Source organism: Gigantopelta aegis, chromosome 1, assembly GCF_016097555.1.
Source record: "Gigantopelta aegis isolate Gae_Host chromosome 1, Gae_host_genome, whole genome shotgun sequence".
NCBI lineage: Eukaryota > Metazoa > Mollusca > Gastropoda > Neomphalida > Peltospiridae > Gigantopelta > Gigantopelta aegis.
The window spans coordinates 17,754,885-17,774,463 of NC_054699.1; the positions used below are offsets into that span (position 1 = coordinate 17,754,885).

At 36.6% G+C, this 19,579-nt stretch overlaps 2 protein-coding genes across 4 annotated transcripts; one reads left to right on the plus strand and one right to left on the minus strand.

Annotated features, from left to right (window-relative positions):
• The first annotated feature begins 374 nt into the window (after window positions 1-374).
• Window positions 375-6,539, plus strand: LOC121391176 (ER membrane protein complex subunit 5-like). Its single transcript, XM_041522909.1, has 4 exons — window positions 375-510; window positions 2,760-2,812; window positions 3,327-3,430; window positions 5,987-6,539. The coding sequence occupies exons 1-4, from the start codon at window positions 435-437 to the stop codon at window positions 6,069-6,071; spliced, it is 318 nt and encodes a 105-aa protein (XP_041378843.1). The 5' UTR covers window positions 375-434; the 3' UTR covers window positions 6,072-6,539.
• A 7,256-nt stretch (window positions 6,540-13,795) lies between these two features.
• On the minus strand, window positions 13,796-17,527 carry LOC121391279 (WD repeat-containing protein 53-like). 3 transcript variants are annotated; one of them, XM_041523079.1, is made up of 2 exons: window positions 17,463-17,527; window positions 13,796-15,253 (listed from the first exon to the last, which is right to left on the minus strand). In XM_041523079.1, exon 2 carries the CDS (start codon window positions 15,232-15,234, stop codon window positions 14,212-14,214), a length of 1,023 nt encoding a protein of 340 aa, XP_041379013.1. In that variant the 5' UTR covers window positions 15,235-15,253; window positions 17,463-17,527; the 3' UTR covers window positions 13,796-14,211. The 3 variants fall into 3 exon arrangements, with proteins under 3 accessions (XP_041379013.1, XP_041378967.1, XP_041378915.1); XM_041523033.1 differs by lacking the exon at window positions 17,463-17,527 and adding an exon at window positions 17,026-17,083; XM_041522981.1 differs by lacking the exon at window positions 17,463-17,527 and adding an exon at window positions 16,986-17,081.
• Window positions 17,528-19,579: the final 2,052 nt, after the last annotated feature.

Consider the following 19,579-nt stretch of genomic DNA (forward strand, 5'->3'; position numbering starts at 1 on the left):
TCACCTTTGAAGGGGGGGGGGTGAGACGGGTAAAAAAAATCTTCAGCGTTTAAACCCCCCCAAAAAAAACTAGTAAACCAAAACTATATACCCTATGAGTGCCTCCCATTTTGTTCAATTGTCGTAATTGACAATCCATTTTTTATTTTGGTTCAGTGAATAGAATAGTAAATTGAATAGTAAATTATAATACTAACTATTTGTTCTAAATATAATATATAATTTATGAGTTAATTAGCATCAAATACTAAAAATAATATAGCTATCGCGACATGCAAATAGACGCACCCTTGGTGGTGAACAAAATGAATATATTTACAATTTAATTCTACGCAACAATGTGAAAATATTAGTTGCATATAGCTATTGTCGTTATTCGGCTCTGTAAATATCGACGAAGCATGATTCTTATTCTTTTTATTTAACTTCGAAATATGGGCTTTTATCATAACGTATGCGTTACTCTTGGACTTATAGCTCTTGCACACGCTGCATATTCAGCAGCACAACGTAAGTAATATGGGGACGAAGTTGGCTCTCCTTCAACTCGTCCCGCAAAACTACTCTGAAAATTGCGAGAACGATCAGTTCGTTCGCGCGTCGTTCATGCAAATCCGATTTTATGTAATTTATTTTCTGTTCGCGAATTAAATTTAGGACATCATTTATATAGAAATAACACTTTATGCAAAAAGGAAATGGAAATGGAGTACAAGAATTTGTTTTTAAAATAGCATAGCCCATGAATGAGAACTTTACTGAAATTTTCTATTTTTAGACTGTACCAATTCAATCCACAGTCTAATACCAACGATAACTCAAAGTGAAACTCCATTAGAGTTATAATAAAACACGGAATAGTGTCCTGCAAAAGGAAGTACGTACATTTTACGATTACACTAAGTTAGATCGAATAGACTCTGTCTTCTGAGCTGTCCACACCATCGCCTACCTGTTTCAACTTCCTCCACGGGTGGAGTCTATGTGTATTTCCCTGCACCCACCTGGCATCCTCGTCCTCTGACGCTAATAAAGCTGGTCTGATCCACGGCACTAATTAACGACCACCGGTGCCTCTTAACCTTTTACGGTTGGAAAGACAAGGACTGGGATGTGGAGGTGGACAGCAAAAGAAGTTGAAAGATAGGAGGAGTTGCCAGATTGGGAAGAAATGAGATGGACTTAAAAGGAAAGAGAGGAAAGGGGGCAGTGGGGAAAAAAAGTTAGATGGAATATATTCCAATTAATTACATGTATGAGATCCAAACATAGGAATAACTTCTAATAAACTAAAGTTTGACTCCATTGAATTAACAAGAATGTATGCTATGCTTAAAACTCCTTTAAATATGGTTTAACCTTTTCAGTAGATGAACAGTTTTATTAATACTGTTAAAAAAAGGGAAATATGAACTTAGCAAAATCAGTCAGTTCCGATGGTCTTATTTACCGAGCTCAACCAAGGGCTACCAAGAGCAAATGATAACTACTGAATGCAAGTGCAAAAATACAGAGAATTTATTCGTTCACGATTCAAGCAGGCGTATCGGCTCTCATTTTGGTAGTGGGGCAGGCTAGAATCACTACACATTTTTACATTGTGTACAGCTAAATTTGCAAATAAAATGATTAAAATAAATTGTAAAAAGATCTTAGGTTAGCACAATTTGACTGAATATTTATATCATTTTTGTGCAAATTTGAGGTTTTGCTACAGCAAGATCAGTACTGCACGGGGTGGGGGGGTGGGTGGGAACTGTCTCGTACGCTTATAGGTTGAACATTGCACAAAGTGAAATGTATTGATAAACATTACAATGTCAGTTATTTTTATAAAACAAAATAAAAAGTAAGTAAATAAAGTTAATCAGTGACGACAAATTAAATTTACAACTGATGACAAAATATAACAAAACAGTGATGGGCACAAAATACAGAACACCTATTTTTATCACGTGACATATTTGGCACCCTACATGCGCTGGGCATTTTTATACTTTTGTTCAGTGGTTTTACACTTGTGCTCAGAAGTTCTCGATTTTCTCTTGGTTGAGCTTGGTAAATAATACGACCCGTCAGTTCACCTCCCCTATCAGTGTATCAAGAATTGTTAATATTTAAGTGCTAGTAATATTCCTTTGAGTATTAATTTACTATTAGTATAAGTACTTAATATAAATTTACATGTACCTATTGCAAAAGGGTTGAGACGTAGCCCAGTGGTAAAGTGCTCGATTGATGCGTGGTCGGCTTGGGGTCGATCCCCGTCAGTAGGCCCATTGGGCTATTTCTCATTTCAGCCAGTGAACCATGACTGTTATGTGCTATCCTGTCTATGGGATAGTGCATATAAAAGATCCCTTGCTTCTAATCGAAAATAGTAGTGACATGAAGTGGCGACAGCAGGTTTCCTCTCAATATCTGTGTGGTCCTTAACCATATGTCTGATGCCATATAACGATAAATAACGTGTTGAGTGCGTCATTAAATAAAACATTTCCTTCCTTCCTATTGCAAAACGTTTGTTAGATGGTGAGACCACCTGGGTTCACGACATAAACCTGTGACAGAAAGATTTTGAAAAAACTGGCAGCTGTTTAACTACGTGAATGAATATTTAATGTATTTTGTGGATTAAAATATTTGGTAAATTTACTACAATAATACTACAATTATAGGGAGTCTACCAAATTTTAATACTTTATTATACAGGTTTATATTCATGTAATTCAAAACATTTGCTTTTGTTTTGTTTGCAGATCGTACTTACATTCGTTTAACGGAACAGGAATTCACCCGACTTCCACTTGATGTAAGTTTGTAAACAAATTATCTATTAAAGGTCAAATATAGCAAAAACCCAGTTAATACCCAACTAAATATTATTCATTACATTTTAAGAATTTATCACTAAAATAAAATTCATGGTTGGCAGAATTGGTGAATAGCAGCACTGCCCCTATAGATTAAAAAATGAACTTTGGCTTGCTCGATGACTTTGTTGTTGTGTTGTTGTTATGCAGGGTGGGATAAAGCTCAGTGGTAAAGTGCTTGCCTGATGCACAGTCAGTCTAGGGTCGATCCCTATCGGTGGGCCCATTGGGCTATCCTTGTTCCAGCCAGTGCACCACAACTGGTATATCAAAGGCCATGGTATGTACTATTCTGTCTGTCAGTAAATCAGTATTGACATGATACCGATACCGAATGGTATATACAGTATACCGCCCAGCTCTACAAACCAGTCAGACCGTGCAGTACTGTAATCATATTTAAAGATGGAAAGATCTTCAGGTTCCTATAAATATTAACTTCTTTATTTACAGATTTTGCTTCAGTGTATACTGGGCTTACTACTGACCAGTTATGGAGTTGTGCACATCACAGGGTATTTTAAAGAGATCAAAGCAAGTGCCGAACTGGAGAATAAGTACGTACAAAATATAATTCATTGTGTTATAATAAATGGTTGGATAAAAATCATGTTAATTGTTATTTTTAGCAATATTAGCATATTTGTGATGTCAGTTGTGTTTAACGACTAATTTTTTACAATGTGAAAATAATATCATCAATGTATCTCTCAAAACACTGACTGAAATTCAGTTAACCTATTAAAAAGGTATACATGTGTAACATGGTAATATGATTTATATTGTTTTATTCTTACATCAAATTTCAAATTAGTAACTGATGTCGCGAAAGGTTATTAAACTCAGTTGTTGATCATACATGATATTTGTCATAAATTCTTACTTGTAGGTAATAAATAAAGCATTACACTTTGTTTTATTCCTATATCTGATAGGTACCATAAAAACTGTATGGCACTCACACTCAAGTAATAATGTATGGATATACTGTAAATCAGGAAATGTTAGCAAGCATAAAATGTTAGCGAATTTAGCGAGGTCATACAAGATGTTAATATTTCATGATACAGTGTGACTACTTTAAAAGAGACATACAACAGACTTCAAACTCACAACAATGGTTACATGCTATTGACAACAATATTTAGTTAGCATGCACATTACTGTAATTTACTACTAAATTAAAGAAAAAAAGAAAGAAGTGTTTTATTTAACGACGCACTCAACACATTTTATTTACGGTTATATGGCGTCAGACATATGGTTAAGGACCACACAGATTTTGAGAGGAAACCCGCTGTCGCCACTACATGGGCTACTCTTCTGATTGGCAGCAAGGGATCTTTTATTTGCACTTCCCACAGGCAGGATAGCACAAACCATGGCCTTTGTTGAACCAGTTATGGATCACTGGTCGGTGCAAGTGGTTTACACCTACCCATTGAGCCTTGCGGAGCACTCACTCAGGGTTTGGAGTCGGTATCTGGATTAAAAATCCCATGCCTTGACTGGGATCCGAACCCAGTACCTACCAGCCTGTAGACCGATGGCCTGCCACGACGCCACCGAGGCCGGTACTAAATTAAAGATGTCTGTAAGCTGCATAACGTCAAGATTTGTCAAAAACATTGTTTCAGCTGATCCTACAACTTAAGTTTATTTGTTTTTTAGTTTCTGATATGATGACCTCGCTAAAGTGTTGTCGCTAAAATGTCACTTTTTGGGATTTGGCTAAATTTTAAGATCGCTAATGTTTTATGATTTACCATATCTTTAAAAAAATAAGTACATACCAACACTATTTTTTTAATATATATATAATATTTAAACTGAGTACAGACTAAATGATTAGTCGCCTACTGGTCAAACCCGAGGGGACTACAGGTAGAGCCTCCATCCATCTGTCTGTTCGTCCCATATATAGTTTTCCAGCCTTTTTTGTTTTGTTTTGCAATGCCTCAAGTTAATAAGCTGAATTTTTTTATATAGATTTATTATGTAGAGTGATAGTTCAAGTTTGACTTTAATATTGTCGTAAATTAAATTTATCCTTGTTTGACATACATGTAGTTATGGTTATTGAACTTAGGTCTCACTACACAGATAACTTCCGGGTGAGAGTTCATTCATCACGGTCCACTATAGTCCTTAAAATTTGTGACATATGTTGTGGTTCACATATTCACTTATAGGAATTGAGGAAGAATTAAAACAATATGTATGTATAATGGTAACCCTTCTGGCTGTATTTTGCCCATGTTATTTTGTAATATTGTGCATTGACCTTTTGGGACATGGATGTATAGCACAAGAGACAGCCGGAGTGAATCGGTTAATGAACCACCTGTTCGGACCAGTACTACAGCCAGATGCGGTCATATAGCAAAATACTAAGACAGAAATGTTCTCAATTTTGGAGTGAAAATAAATGCTTACATAATATATGTTTGCAATGGTGTATGTTGTTAGTGCCAACGAGAACCCGCTGTATTGGCAATCTTTATTTGAAGTTGAGCAATTTAACATCGGTTTCAATGGCAGATGACATCTGTGTAGAGAGACCTTAGGAGGTGTGTGGGGCTCTGTAGGGGACATTTATTACTTTAGCAGTACTCTCAGAATGCTTGTTTGATTTACAAAACACATAATTTTCCTATGCAGTGAAACCTTTCTAAATCTGCCCCCAAGAGTTTTGAGGGAATTCTGGTTTACAGAGGGTCCAGTTTTGAGGGGTTTCACTATATTTCTAAAGAATACATGCATACTGTGATAAAATGAAGGGGAAAGAAAAAGAAATAATGGCTTTAGAAAAGTGAGTCAGGGTATTTGTTAGAATAGGTTAGGCCTATAACAGATTATGGTGGGTTTTTTTTAAAAGATTGATCTTATAACCTAAGATATTTTATAACGATAATGATGAGAAGTTGTGTTTGCTGATGTTGTTTTTGTTTTAGGAGTTGGGAAATGCTGGGCAAAGTGAGTCAGGGTATTTGCTAGGATAGGTTAGGTCTATAACAGATTGGTGTGTTTTTAAAAGATTGACCTTATGGCCTAAGATATTTTATAATAATAATGATGAGAATTTGTGTTCACTGATGTAATTTTTGTTTTAGGAGTTGGGAAATGCTGGGCAACAGACAGGCGTTCTACACATTCAACCACCGCGGCAAGGCTCTGTACGCACACAATGAAACATAACGACATTAGCAGATGACTAGAACTGGTCAATGTTGATGGTGTGAAAGATGAGGGATGAATTAGTGTCCAATAGTGGGCGGCCATAAGACATATTCTTTCGATCAGTACTGGCAGGCCTAGCTCTGGGTCAACAGAACATTTCTGCCAGATCATCTATTAAACTTCCAAATTTTATAGATAACCAGTTATTTTGTAACAAAATATCAATTATTACATGAAATTATTTCGCCTAATTAAAATATAAATTCAGTAATTGTTTTTAAAATTCGCAATTGCAGGTTTTCTAGAATTTGTTTTATAAAGTCCACTAGCCGTCGGATCAGGGATTTCAACATTTTACTAGCCCCAATTAAAAATTCACTATCCCTTCTTTACTTGAAGTTAATACAATTTTACTAAATTTAAAATAGTAATAATCAGATATGTCACCTAAAGAGTGAGATAGAGCTTAAAACATTAACATTGGGGGTTGGGGTGGAGTCAGGATATTCATATTTACAAAATAGACGTAACTGCAACATTTGACCAAAAAATATTGACTAGCCATCGGGCATGGCGATAGTAGTAATTTACTAGCCCAACATTGAATATCACTAGCCATGGGAGTGGGGCTACCATAATCTAGAAGCCCTGATAGATACCCTGTTATTTTGTAACAAAATATCAGTTATTACATGAAATTATTTTGCCAAATTAAAATAAAATTCGGCAGTTGTTTTTAAAATTCCCAATAGGTGAATTTGGCGTGCGCCAGAGCTGACTCTGTTTGAGTGAACAACTTTAATCTTTAACCCAGTGCTATGCAAGTAGGACTTATTCCAAGAAATGACAAATAAGACATATTCTTTAACCCATTGCTTTAACCAATTCTCGAATTTTTATAAAAATCACTAGCCAAGCCATGGGATCAGTGATTATTATTTTTTTTACTAGCCATGATTAAAAATTCACTACCCCTACTTTTAAGTAAATACAATTTTACTAATAGTAATAATCAGATATGTCCTCTAAATGGGGAGAGCTTAAAAGCCCTTAGATTTGGGGAGATGATATTCATATTTACTAAATAAACTTAAATACAGCATTTGACAACTTTTTTCCACTAGCCATTAGGCATGGTGATAGTAGTTATTTACTAGCCTAACATTGAATATCACTAGCCATGGGAGTGGGGCTACCATAATGTAGAAGCCCGGACCTAGAAAATTACAAGTAACGATTATTCTTTAGCAGAGTACCGGGAAAATGTAGGACTTATTATTTAATTATTTAAACCAATACCGGGCATTACTAAGACAATTTCTCTGTGGCATAATGGCCCAAAAGTAAATTTCTGTTTTGTTTGAATCTTCATTCAGGTTAAAAGTGTGTGACTGTAAGCAAGATGTATGCATGTTTTTCGATATTATCAAGGTTGGGTCGAAGGTTTGATGTTGTGTTCAAATCTTAAAATTACTGACCCTAGATCCAGAAGATGCATCACTTTCCCACAGAAGACATTTTCAAATATGACAGGGAACATTTTGTTCAGTATTACGCCGCAATTCGCTATGCAAGTTTCAGAGGTCGCTACACAATTTTAAAAATATAAAATGGAAGTTGCTAATCAATTTTTAATTCACTACAAATATCACTGATAAAGATTTAAAAAATAAAATGTTCCCTATACTACAAACACTAAGGTCGATGACAGTCACTTTTCAAACACTTGTTTTGACTTCATACACAATAAATAAGACATATCCAAATGTAAAAAAATTTGATGTGATATATTTGACAAAAAAAGTTAAAATTAATATTTTGTCCAGAATTATGAAAAATAAACAAATACTGACCTGTAAACAGCATTGCTTGTTATAGAAATTTGACAGGGGTCAAGGTTAATAGACCAGTTTTTATTTTAATGTGGTGAAGCATTGTAATAATATAGCTAATTTTGAATTTGAATGACGTCGGTATTCCAATGACATCACTTTGCATCTCCTTACAATAACCATAAACTGGGTACATTACTTTTCCATTTTAAGAATGCTGGGAAAATTCCAATGCAAAATTACTATTGAAAATGTTTTGTTTGGACTGTCATCGACCTTAGGGCCTGTGCTTATAACACTTAGTCAAGTCTCAAATCTTCAATGACCTCGTATCATGATTATGATATATGCATACAGTTTGTATTACATTCAAATCTCAACATCTCTTGGACTAAAAGTTATATGTAAGCACTAGCCCTGAATACAAAACCACTGTTTTTATTTGTGAATTAGGCAAATGTGTGTAATTTAATAGCAAAAAAGCTGTCGTTGCCAAAAATATTTCACACTGCCCAATAACCAGGGTGGTGTCTTTCCATCCAATGTATCCACTGGATTGTGAAAGGCAAGCATCTGCCGTGTGTGTGGTGTGTGAATGTGAGTGTGTTTTTTGAGTCTGTGTTTGTGTTGTGGGTTTTTTGTGGGTTTGTGGTGTGTGAGTGTGTGTTAGAGTATTGTGTGTGAGAGTGTGTTATGGGTATGTGGGTGTTACTCTGCTAAAGGGACAGTTTACACCTTATTTCAACACTATACGGCATTTCTAGCTAATGGCTACTTTCATAAAAATTGTAGTTCTTGAATATTGATTTGTGAGGATGTATTTAGGGTCTCCACGAGTACTCGGGCACAGGCCGAGTAGCAAGACTCGAGTCCGTTCACAGGACTCTAGTACCCATGCAAGGAAGAGCACTCTCATTTAATTATATTTTGAAAAGTTATTTTGCCTTTTCATAATAGCAGTTACATCATAGGACAATAAGACATAGAGGGGAAACAAAAGTCGGAATGTGTGGAATGCACAGTGGCATTATTTGGCACCAATTAAGATGATATAATGTTATTTTACTTTATTTCTTATTATTCCCATTATCATCCAGTGTCGGGTGCTCTGGTCTGGGTCGAGTTTGACCCTTGAGTACTCAAGTCCAGTATTTTGGACTCGTGGAGTCCCTAGTTGTGTTTTTTTCTTCTTTCTGGAACAGTTGTTTGACATGTCTTTGATGGCATGCACAACTTCTGTTGTATATTTCATCTGTATTACATACCAATGTAAGAATAGATATTGCTCATGTCATAACAATCACTCAATATCTAACTAGTGTAATATTGGTGTGACGTAGATCACTTGCTGACCCAGTTCGCAGAAAAATAAAGTGTAGTAGGTCTCATCACCTGCTTGCTTCTGCGTTGCGTCTTGTTTGCAGTTGGTTTGTAATAAATAAAATACTAAACTAGCTTGTCTGTCATACTATTTTTATGAAACTTGTGAACAGTGTTCACTCATTTAAAAAAAATGGTATGACAGGCAAGCTTGTTTAGTACTATATATATATATATATATATATATATATATATATATATATATATATATATATATATATATATATATATATATATATATATATATATAACCAGGATGTATCAAGTGAGTAAATTAATTCATATTGTCTAGGTCTTTTCTGCATATAGCATAGGGATAATGTGTTTATAAATTTATCTAAGTGTACATGTTTGTGTATTTGTACAGAATGGATAACATTTTACTGTTGCATGTCTTCAAAATTTTGTTTAAAATGTTTGCACCATACGTACATGTTTGTCATAAAAACATTTCTCAGACTTTAACAAAATAAATCTGTATATTAAATGTTTTATAATTCCATTGTTGTTTTTCCTTTTTATTTGCCCGTTTAATTGACGGGTAGTTTTATGGTATAGCATAGTCCCTCTGTTAACTTTTCGTTTCCAGAGCATATCCTTCTTACATGGTCATATAGGATCATCAAACCTTGATGTGCGTATTATGTATGACACCGATACTACAATAGAAAGAAAGAAATATTTTATTTAACGACGCACTCAACACATTTTATTTACGCTTATATGGTTAAGGACCACACAGATAATGAGAGAGGAAACCCGCTGTCGCCACTTAATGGGTTACTCTTTTTCGATTAGCAGCAAGGGATCTTTTATATGCACCATCCCACAGACAGGGTAGTACATACAACGGCCTTTGATATACCAGTCATGGTGCACTGGCTGGAACGAGAAATGGCCCAATGGGCCCCACTAACAGGGATCGATTCCCGACCACACAGCGAGTGAGCGCTGTACCACTGGGCTACTAGTAAGTCCTGCCCCTAGTTTTAATAAGTGTTTTTGAGGTGCTTTTCAAGGAATTGTTACTAATAGCAAAAGAAGGAAGTTAGCAAAAATATGCAAGTTAGTCGTCTTACATTTACAATTAAATGGAGCAGGTTTGTACTATGGAAGGCCTGTAGTTGCATGTGGGGGGGGGGGGGGGGGGGGGGGGGGGGGGGGGGGGGGGGTACTTTTTTGTCATACTTTATATAACCACAGATACAAATCTGGCTTGTGCCTACCCCCACTGGAGACTGCTCACTCACCCCCTCCAGATACTATTCCTTTGGGCCATGTTTTTCCCTTTCCAACCAGTGCCATAACTTGTATGTCAAAGTTACAGATTATGTTAAGGACATCACTAGAGCACATTAATTAATCATTGGTCATTGAATGTCAAACATTTTTAATTCTAAATTGTAGTCATTAAAGGAAACCTGCAATTTTTTTTCTATTTGTAGCAAGGAATCTTTTTATGTGCACTTTCCCATGCAGGACAGCACATACCACATTATAAGGCATTTGTTGGAATGGATCCAAGGACCTAGGGCAAGTATTATGCTTACTGAGCAAGATCCCACCCCAGCATAATGATAATTCTATATATGCGATTATATGGATTAGGATTGTGATCATTCATGTCCTGGGCACACACCTCAGCTATCTGGGCTGTGTCCACAGCGGGTTAGTTGTTAGTGAGAGAGAAGAGGGTGTAGTGGTCTTACACCTACCCATTGAGTCGTTAAAACGTGCTCTAGGTGGGAGCTGGTACCAGGCTGCGAACCCAGTACCTACCAGCCTTATGTCCGATGGCTTAACCACTACACCACCGAGGCCGGTGCCTCTTGTCCAATGATCCTCTCAGTAGAAAAGCATGTCCCCCACCCTCCTCTCCATTTCCAACCAGGGTGTAAAAACCCATACATCAAACACTGTAAAATATGATGTCCTTTTGGTGCCAAGTTGACTTCCTGTAATTTTAGACTTGAGTGTCATGATTACCATTAATAACTGTGGGGTGGGACGTAGCCCAGTGGTAAAGTGCTCGCCTGATGCATGGTCAGTCTAGGATCGGTCCCCATTGGCGGGCCCATTGCGCAAATTTCTCATTCCAGCCAGAGCACCACAACTGGTATATCAAAGGCTGTGGTATGTGCTGCCCTGTCTACGGGATGGTGCATATAAAAGATCCCTTGCTACTAAAGGAAGTACAATATGTTAGACATCCAATAGCGATGATTAATAAATCAATGTGCTCTTGTAGCGTCGTTGAACAAAATAAATTAACAACTCCACTTGTATCAAATACAAATATGTATAAATATGGCCTTTCACTCCACTTGTATCAAATACAAATATGTATAAATATGGCCTTTCAGCCATTTGTATGGGTTCGTCAGTTCAGTGAAGATGTGACGTCATTTATAAAAGGAGAAGAGTAGTACCGTAGTGTGTGTGTATATATATATATATATATACACATATAGATATAGATAGATAGATAGATATAGATAGATAGATATAGATAGAGATATATATATATATATATATAGATTTATTTTCCGGGGAGCATGACAGTGTTCTTACACTTAAAAAACCCATAAAATCCAAGGACATTACCAGGACATAAAGATGCAAAAAAAATAAACCACCAGATTTTTGGCCTAAATTTCCAGGATAATAAAATATGTTTTTTTCAGGACATTCCAGGCCTGGATTTTAAAAGAACAAAATTCAAGGACATTCCAGGATGCATAAGAATCCTCTTGGAATCATCGTTCGCCAATCTAGACAACCCCCTGCATAATTCTTGCACAAGTATGCACCAGTTTCCCCAGCCGTAACATGATTCACTACTTTTATTAAAGAACAACAAAATTGGTTTTACTCAATTTATTAAATGAATTTGTATCATTCAACTGCTGAATCATTCATTCATTTAAAATATATAATTTATATAAAAGCACACAGATGCATTATAAAACAAGTGAGGTATAGTTCTACTTTCAATATGCTAAATATTTTGTTTATTTTTTAAACAGAATACAGAGTGAATTTTGTTCACATTTGCTACGCAAATTTCCGAGATCGCTAAGCAATGCTACACAATTATAAAATGTTAAATAGTAGCTGGTGATCAATTTTCAACTGATCACCAGCTGTCACTAGTAAAATTTAAAAAACAAAATGTTCCCTGGTATATTCTGACTACCTGGTTTTGATCAATATCTGGAGCTTGTAACTCGAAGCAGTCGTAAATATTTTGGTGTTACGTGTTTGCCATGATAAAGTGCTGTTACAGTCGAAGGAAACATTTAGTAGTATAACCAGAAACAAACATAGCTTTGGTGTAAAACATAAGTAAAGTTAGAGGAACACGACTGTAACTCGAAAGACTTAATTATATATTTACGACAAGCCGATGATTAATAAATCAGTGTGCTCAAGTGGTGTTATAAAAGAAAACAAACTCTTCTCTTCTTTTTTTTTTATATTACAGAAGCAGAAGCAATTGCAAACAATGCATTTGTTTTATATAACATAATGATCTAGTTAACATTAGGGTAAGAAACATACCACCCTTCGCCTTTATAATTATCCAAACTTATGAAACATTACATCCATGGTCTGGTTTGGAGTACAACTAAAACAAAATTTGGAAATCTGGAAATTTACGCCTGTCAAAAGTGAGGAGTACAATTACACTTGGTTCGTATTACACACCTAACTAAAATGTAGTACTGCTTTCCGACTACCTTTAGTTTAGTAGGCCCTTCTGACTGCTTCGAGTCACAAAGCCCTGGCCTCTAAAACTTGCAACGACGATTGCTTTGTTCCCTTGTCTAGTTTTGTTTACACATTAAACGTCTTTTGTTTACACATTAAATTAAATTTAGATCATGAAATACATGATCAAGATGGGTTATGCAACAAAGAAATGTTTTCTAAATTTATTTTGCATAATCCAAAAATGGTTTGTCACTTTTCAAGTAAATATTCAGCCAGACTGATTAAAAACATCATTTTTATTAAACTCGTATTATGCACTGCACACGTGTGCTTTTTAAAAAATGTACTGAATTACAAAAGAAACATGACTACTAGTATTTTAATATAAGTATATATATACTCTTTAAAAAAAAGTAGGGGAACCTGTTAATATCAACTATTAGACCGTCACCGAACATACATTTTGACCACAGACATCCTAGTAAAGAACATTCAGGTCTGTTTATCAACACACCGAAACACATTCCATAGTTTGCATGTGCATCACGCAGTTGGCCCATACAGGTGCGTGGGGTGTCATTCTCGATTTTGACAATTTCCAGAAAGGTTGATTAATCACTGTGGAACATTATTTCTGTCAATCTTTTTCATTCTGTTGATCATACAGTTGTTATTGTTTTGTTTTTAGTAATTTTTATTGTTTGAATTTGCAATTTACTGATATAAAATGTCAACTTTCAAATTTCACTTCTGACCCCAGTTGTCCTTCAAGATCTTTGGTGGTCATAAAACCTACTGTAATACTGAACTACCAGTTGTAATGTTTGCCCAATTAATTCACTATTATCATATAACCATTCCCCACAGCTAATATACCTTACAAGTTTGGCAACTGTAAATTCTTATTAGAGTTCCCCTACTTTTTTTGAAGAGTATATATCCCCCCATAAAATTAAATTGGTAAACAGACTGTCAAAACGGATTTAAAAAGTTTACACGGCATTGATAATTATAAAATACACAAAAACTAATGGGATTGAGAATTAATAATTTTAAATAAATTAAAGAGAAGACTAATTAATATTTGCATTTCTTTTGTAGTTTAGTATATTTAATAAATTACAATACATAACTGTAAAAGTGCAACATGTTGTGGTTTTGACCAACTTTCGGATCACTTTTAAATGATCTTTCATAAAAAAAAAACAACTGTAAATGTAAAACTGAACCGGTCAGTTCAAAGGCAAAAGTTTTACGACATTCGTTTGATCAGCTACTACAACAAATGACTGTCCATTCTGAACGAAGGGCTTCAGCCAGTTGACCTTGTGAGAGTGAGGTATAGACGATACTTTACACAGTTCGGAAAGTATACTATTTCTGCTTTCCAGTGGAGAACTGTGTCCATTGGTTACCGAATCACTCTCGTGCTGTTCGTAATCCCCAGCTTTGCTGAGATCCCACAGAACAATGTGTCGATCGTTCCCACCCGACACGAGAAACGAATCGTCAAGGAAGTGAACCTGCGACGCTCCTTGATCGTGCGCAAACAAGCTGAACACTTCTCTGATGTGCCTGTGTGAAGTGTCAAACACTTCGATCTGCCCGTTCTCCAGGGCACATGCAAGGAATTTTCCGTTCGGCGAGACGTCGAGATGGTGAATTAATGGAGGGTTGAACATGTACCCCGACGCATCTGTCGGTGTACTCTGCAGCTCCTGCATATTGAGCTGGTTTAGTGCTTTTAATTTCGCGAAATCCCAGTGAATGAGCTTGCAGTCTAAGCCTCCGCTAAACAAATGCCACGGATGGCTAGGACGGAAATGCACGGATGAGCAGATATTTGTGTGTTTGTGTCGCAGCGTCTTCAAGACCTTCCACTCGACTAAATTCACGACTTTTATTTCACCAGAGTCATCGCAGGCAGCCAGAAGCTCTTCCTTGTCATCCAGTTGAATCTGGTTGATCTCATCCCGGTTGGAGCACAGCGAACGCACGGGGATCTGCATGTCTCCGTCTGTGTCGAACACGAGGATCTCGTCTCCAAACGATGCATACAGTGTCGACGGGGTCTTCTTTGAGAACAGCACAGATGTGCAGTCCTTCTCGTCTCGGACGAATGTGTGGAGCAGATCTCTCGAGGTCGACCACAGACAGAGCTCTCCGTTCTCACCTCCCGATGCAACCCGGTTTGTAGTCGATAAGTCTACACATAGAACAGATGATGTGTGACCTCCGGTCAGAGTTTGTGCCATTTTGTTATTCTGCAATTACCTGCAGAGAGAGAGAGAGACGAGAAATATATTTAGACATAGATGTGCAGAGGTTATTTTAAGCAATAAAGCTGAGAGAGAGACAGGGAGAGAGATACAAAGTGTTACATGTATACATATGTATGTTTGGTTGATTGGTTATGCTTGTGTGTTAATTGTAACTGTATTTTAACTGTGTTATATTAAATTTTAAATCTCATTTGGTGTGATTGTTGGTTTCATGCTTAAAGGTTATTTCTACAATAACTAAAGAGACAGAGGGAGAGAGAGAAAAAAAGGGAGGGGTGGGAAGGATATCTATAGAGATAATACTTGCATTTTACCATAAAAAAAACCTTAATCAAATGGAGCTGCAACTATTTGGCACAAGAAAGAAGGAAGAAATGTTTTATTTAACGACACATTCAACACATTTTTAGCTACGGTTATATGATCAGACATAATGTTAAGCATCACACTTTCTATGTCTGTTCGCCCATTGCGCTATGTCTTGTTCCAGCCAGTGCTCCACAACTGGTGTAACAAAGGTTGTGATATGTACTATCATGTCTGTGGGATGATGCATATAAAAGATCCCTTGCTGCTAACTGGAAAGAGTAGCCATGAAGTGGCAATAGCGGGTTTCCTCTCTCAATATATGTGTGGTCCTTAACCACGTCCAGGGAACATTTTGTTTTCAAAATCTTGTTTAGTGATATTTCTTGTTAACTAAAAATTGATTAGCAACTACCGTTTTATGTTTTAAAATTGCATAGCACACTACAGAAAGAAACCCAACAGCACCCACATTCAGCTAAGCTTCGGCAAACTCCGGACAGCAGAATTCTAAGTTCGCCAACCTATATCGTGACGTTGCGTCACATGATCGCCCACTCAGCCATTCCGTCTACTAGGCGGAATCGCCCAGTGGGCGATCACGTAATCTACGTCACGAAATAGGTCACCGAGCTTTGTAATTCTTGCGACGGAGTGTCACGAAGCGTAGCTGAATGTGGGTGCTGTCGGATTTCTTTCTGTATTAGTGATTAATATGTGGATTTTTTTTAATCAGTTAACTCGAAAATGATCGATGTAACGGTATTTGACGTCAAACATAGTATTGTTGTGGTATTAGAGCGGAAATCTTTGCCAACTTTTTGGTTGTCGGGAATTGCCAAAAAAATACATAGCTTGGTCTTGGACTGTAATGAGAGTGTGTTTATGTCCAAATGTCCGTCTAGCTCTCTTACAGTCAGAGTACTCTGGCTAAGAAAAAACCTGCTACCACTATGCAATGGGCTACTCTTTCTGATTAGCACCAAGTGAACTTTTATATGCAGCATCCCACACACAGGATAGTACATACCACTGCCTTTGTTACATCAGTTGTGGAGCACTGGCTGGAACGTGAAAACAGCCCAAACTAAGCCAGAGGGCCCACCGAGAGGAATCGATCTTTGACGGACCACACATCAGGCGAGCGCTATACCACTGGGCTACGTCCCACCCACCCCACCCCACCCCACCCTATTTGGCAAGAACCTTGTAGGATAACCAAACTGATAAAATATTACACTCAATCTTCATAAAGTAGATGCCATTCTCTTAAAACGTCTTGGGATGAGACGATATGGAGCGAAATTATTTGGGGTTCAGCTGTTTCAAAACGAACTGCTAATGAAGTCTGACTGATGAGTTCGGCGAAGATATAATCAAGTGTCAATAATATTAATCTAACAATATTTGTTACATACCAATACATTAACAATTTTGTAGATGATAATTAAAATTTACAATTTCGACTCGGGTTTCTCGTGAAATCAACACAAGGTGACAAGGGCGACAACTTTACCTGTCCTCTTTCTGGACTCGATGATTTAGACCACAACTCCACACAGCGTCATAAATTTGCATTATAAACAAACTTGCAAGTAACAAGGCTCTAAGTCAATTTTAAAGGTTTCTAGACGTTTCGTACCCAAACCCGTTCGTACCATACCGTTTCGTAACCACTAGCATACCAGTTCGTAACCAATTAAATAATGTCATACATTACACCTAACATTAATATTTTTTTTAAATACACAATTATAATGTTATATTACAAACATATTGTAACATTTAGCAAAAAATGTGTTGTAATAATCACTCAGTATCTTTTATAAGCATTAAATGAGCAATCATGTGCTGTGCATCACTGAAGCATGCCGTTTCGTAACCAAAAAGCATACCTTTTCGTAGCCAAAGAGCAATTATTTTGTCTTGTAATTTGGTGTCGATTCCACATGCAGCGATGGTGTTTATTTTTATGCATAACTGTTCCGAGATATCGATCGGAATATTTCGCAAGACCGATCCTCTCTTCGTACGTATATATGCTCAAAACAAAAACATTCATACACGCACACGTACTTACGTGCGCACACGCACGCACATATAACAAAAATATAATAAGATCTGATATCCCATGTTTTTGGAATGTGGACTTTTTTTTAGGTCTAATAATGCCTACATTGTCCGATATAATACATTTTTGATAGAAGAATACAACTTTTTGTTTTAATTTATCCATTTGCTTTAACACATATTTAGTATCTGTCGCAACACGTCCAATCTGCTTTTTGCTTAGTCCGAACGGACGTAGAAAGTAATGTGTTTGAAATATATCAACAAATAAGCTGACTTCGCTCGACATGATTCTTTGTGACAATTTCTAATCGCTAATTATTAAAATGCAGTTGGCTTGGATTTTTGTTGTTTTGTTTTTCATTAAATAACATGTACAAATGTGGGTACGAACTGGTATGCCGATGTTCCTCTGGATACGAACTGGTATGCCTTTGGGTACGAACTGGTATGCTTTTGGGTACGAACCGGTATGGTACGAAACGGTATGGTTACGAAACGACCTGATACCAATTTTAAATAGCATAGATCGCACATATATATTTTTTTTTTCAAAACAGTGTTCCCGTTCTTGTTATGTCAAGCCAAACTGGTGTGTGTGTGTATATATATATATATATAATGTAGTATCATATATTAATAGACTACACATCTTATAGTATACAAATATTTCAAACGAAAATTTGTAACTAAATGTTATTTATAGCATGGGAGACCAGTTTTGGTGAGCCAAAGCACTCTATTCTAAAGCATATCAATATTTATAAACAGAGTTGTTATCCACATAGCTACTTTTTTATTAGCATTTTTTGGCTTCAAATGAGCACAAACTGGCTGCTATGTAAAGTTTCCGTATTTGTCATGAACTGTAGCATGTATCAGCCGTACCGGCCTCGGTGGCGTCGTGGTTAGGCCAATCTAATTAAAATTAGCTCCACAATTACATGTGGAACTAACACCAGCCAGTTGGAGCTCATGTCCACCAATCAAAACCTTACTTGCAGAATCCTGCCAGTGATCTAAAACTAACAACACTTCGTAGTCCCCAATGTCCAGGTAACATTTCGTCTGTAAATAATAATTTAAATATTGACCAATCACACTTCGCCTGTTATAACGTTATTTGGGAGCATACAAATTCTAAAAATATCGGGCGAGTCTATTTTAGTGGCCGCATTACAGCGAACCATACCAATATGTACGGGATGGGTTATCAGTCTTCAATTTTACATTAATTTTTTTTTTTTTATTTATAAAAAAACCCTAACTAAATCAGTCTTCAGTTTTACATTACAAATTATTTATTTTATAAAATAAAACATGTTTTAAGACATTCGTAATTCACACGAAACATGTCGTATACCCTCAGGATAATTCGGAATGTTTTCAAATTAATTTTAAATCACTGGCAGGATTCTGCAAGTAAGGTTTTGATTGGTGGACATGAGCTCCAACTGGCTGGTGTTAGATCCACATGTAATAGTGGATCTAATTTTAATTAGATTATGGTTAGACCATCGGTCTACAGGTTGGTAGGTACTGGGTTCGAATCCCAGTCGAGGCATGGGATTTTTAATTCAGATACCGACTCCAAACCCTGAGTGAGTGCTCCGCAAGGCTCAATGGGTAGGTGTAAACCACTTGCACCGACCAGTGATCCATAACTGGTTCAACAAAGGCCATGGTTTGTGCTATCCTGCTTGTGGGAAGCGCAAATAAAAGATCCCTTGCTGCCTGTCGTAAAAGAGTAGCCTATGTGGCGACAGCGGGTTTCCTCTAAAAAAAAACAGTGTCAGAATGACCCTATGTTTGACGCCCAATAGCCGATGATAAGATTAAAAATCAATGTGCTCTAGTGGCGTCGTTAAATAAAACAAACTTTACTTTACTTTGTATCAGCCGTGAATATTGTTAACTACATGACCTGATTTGGTGAATGAAA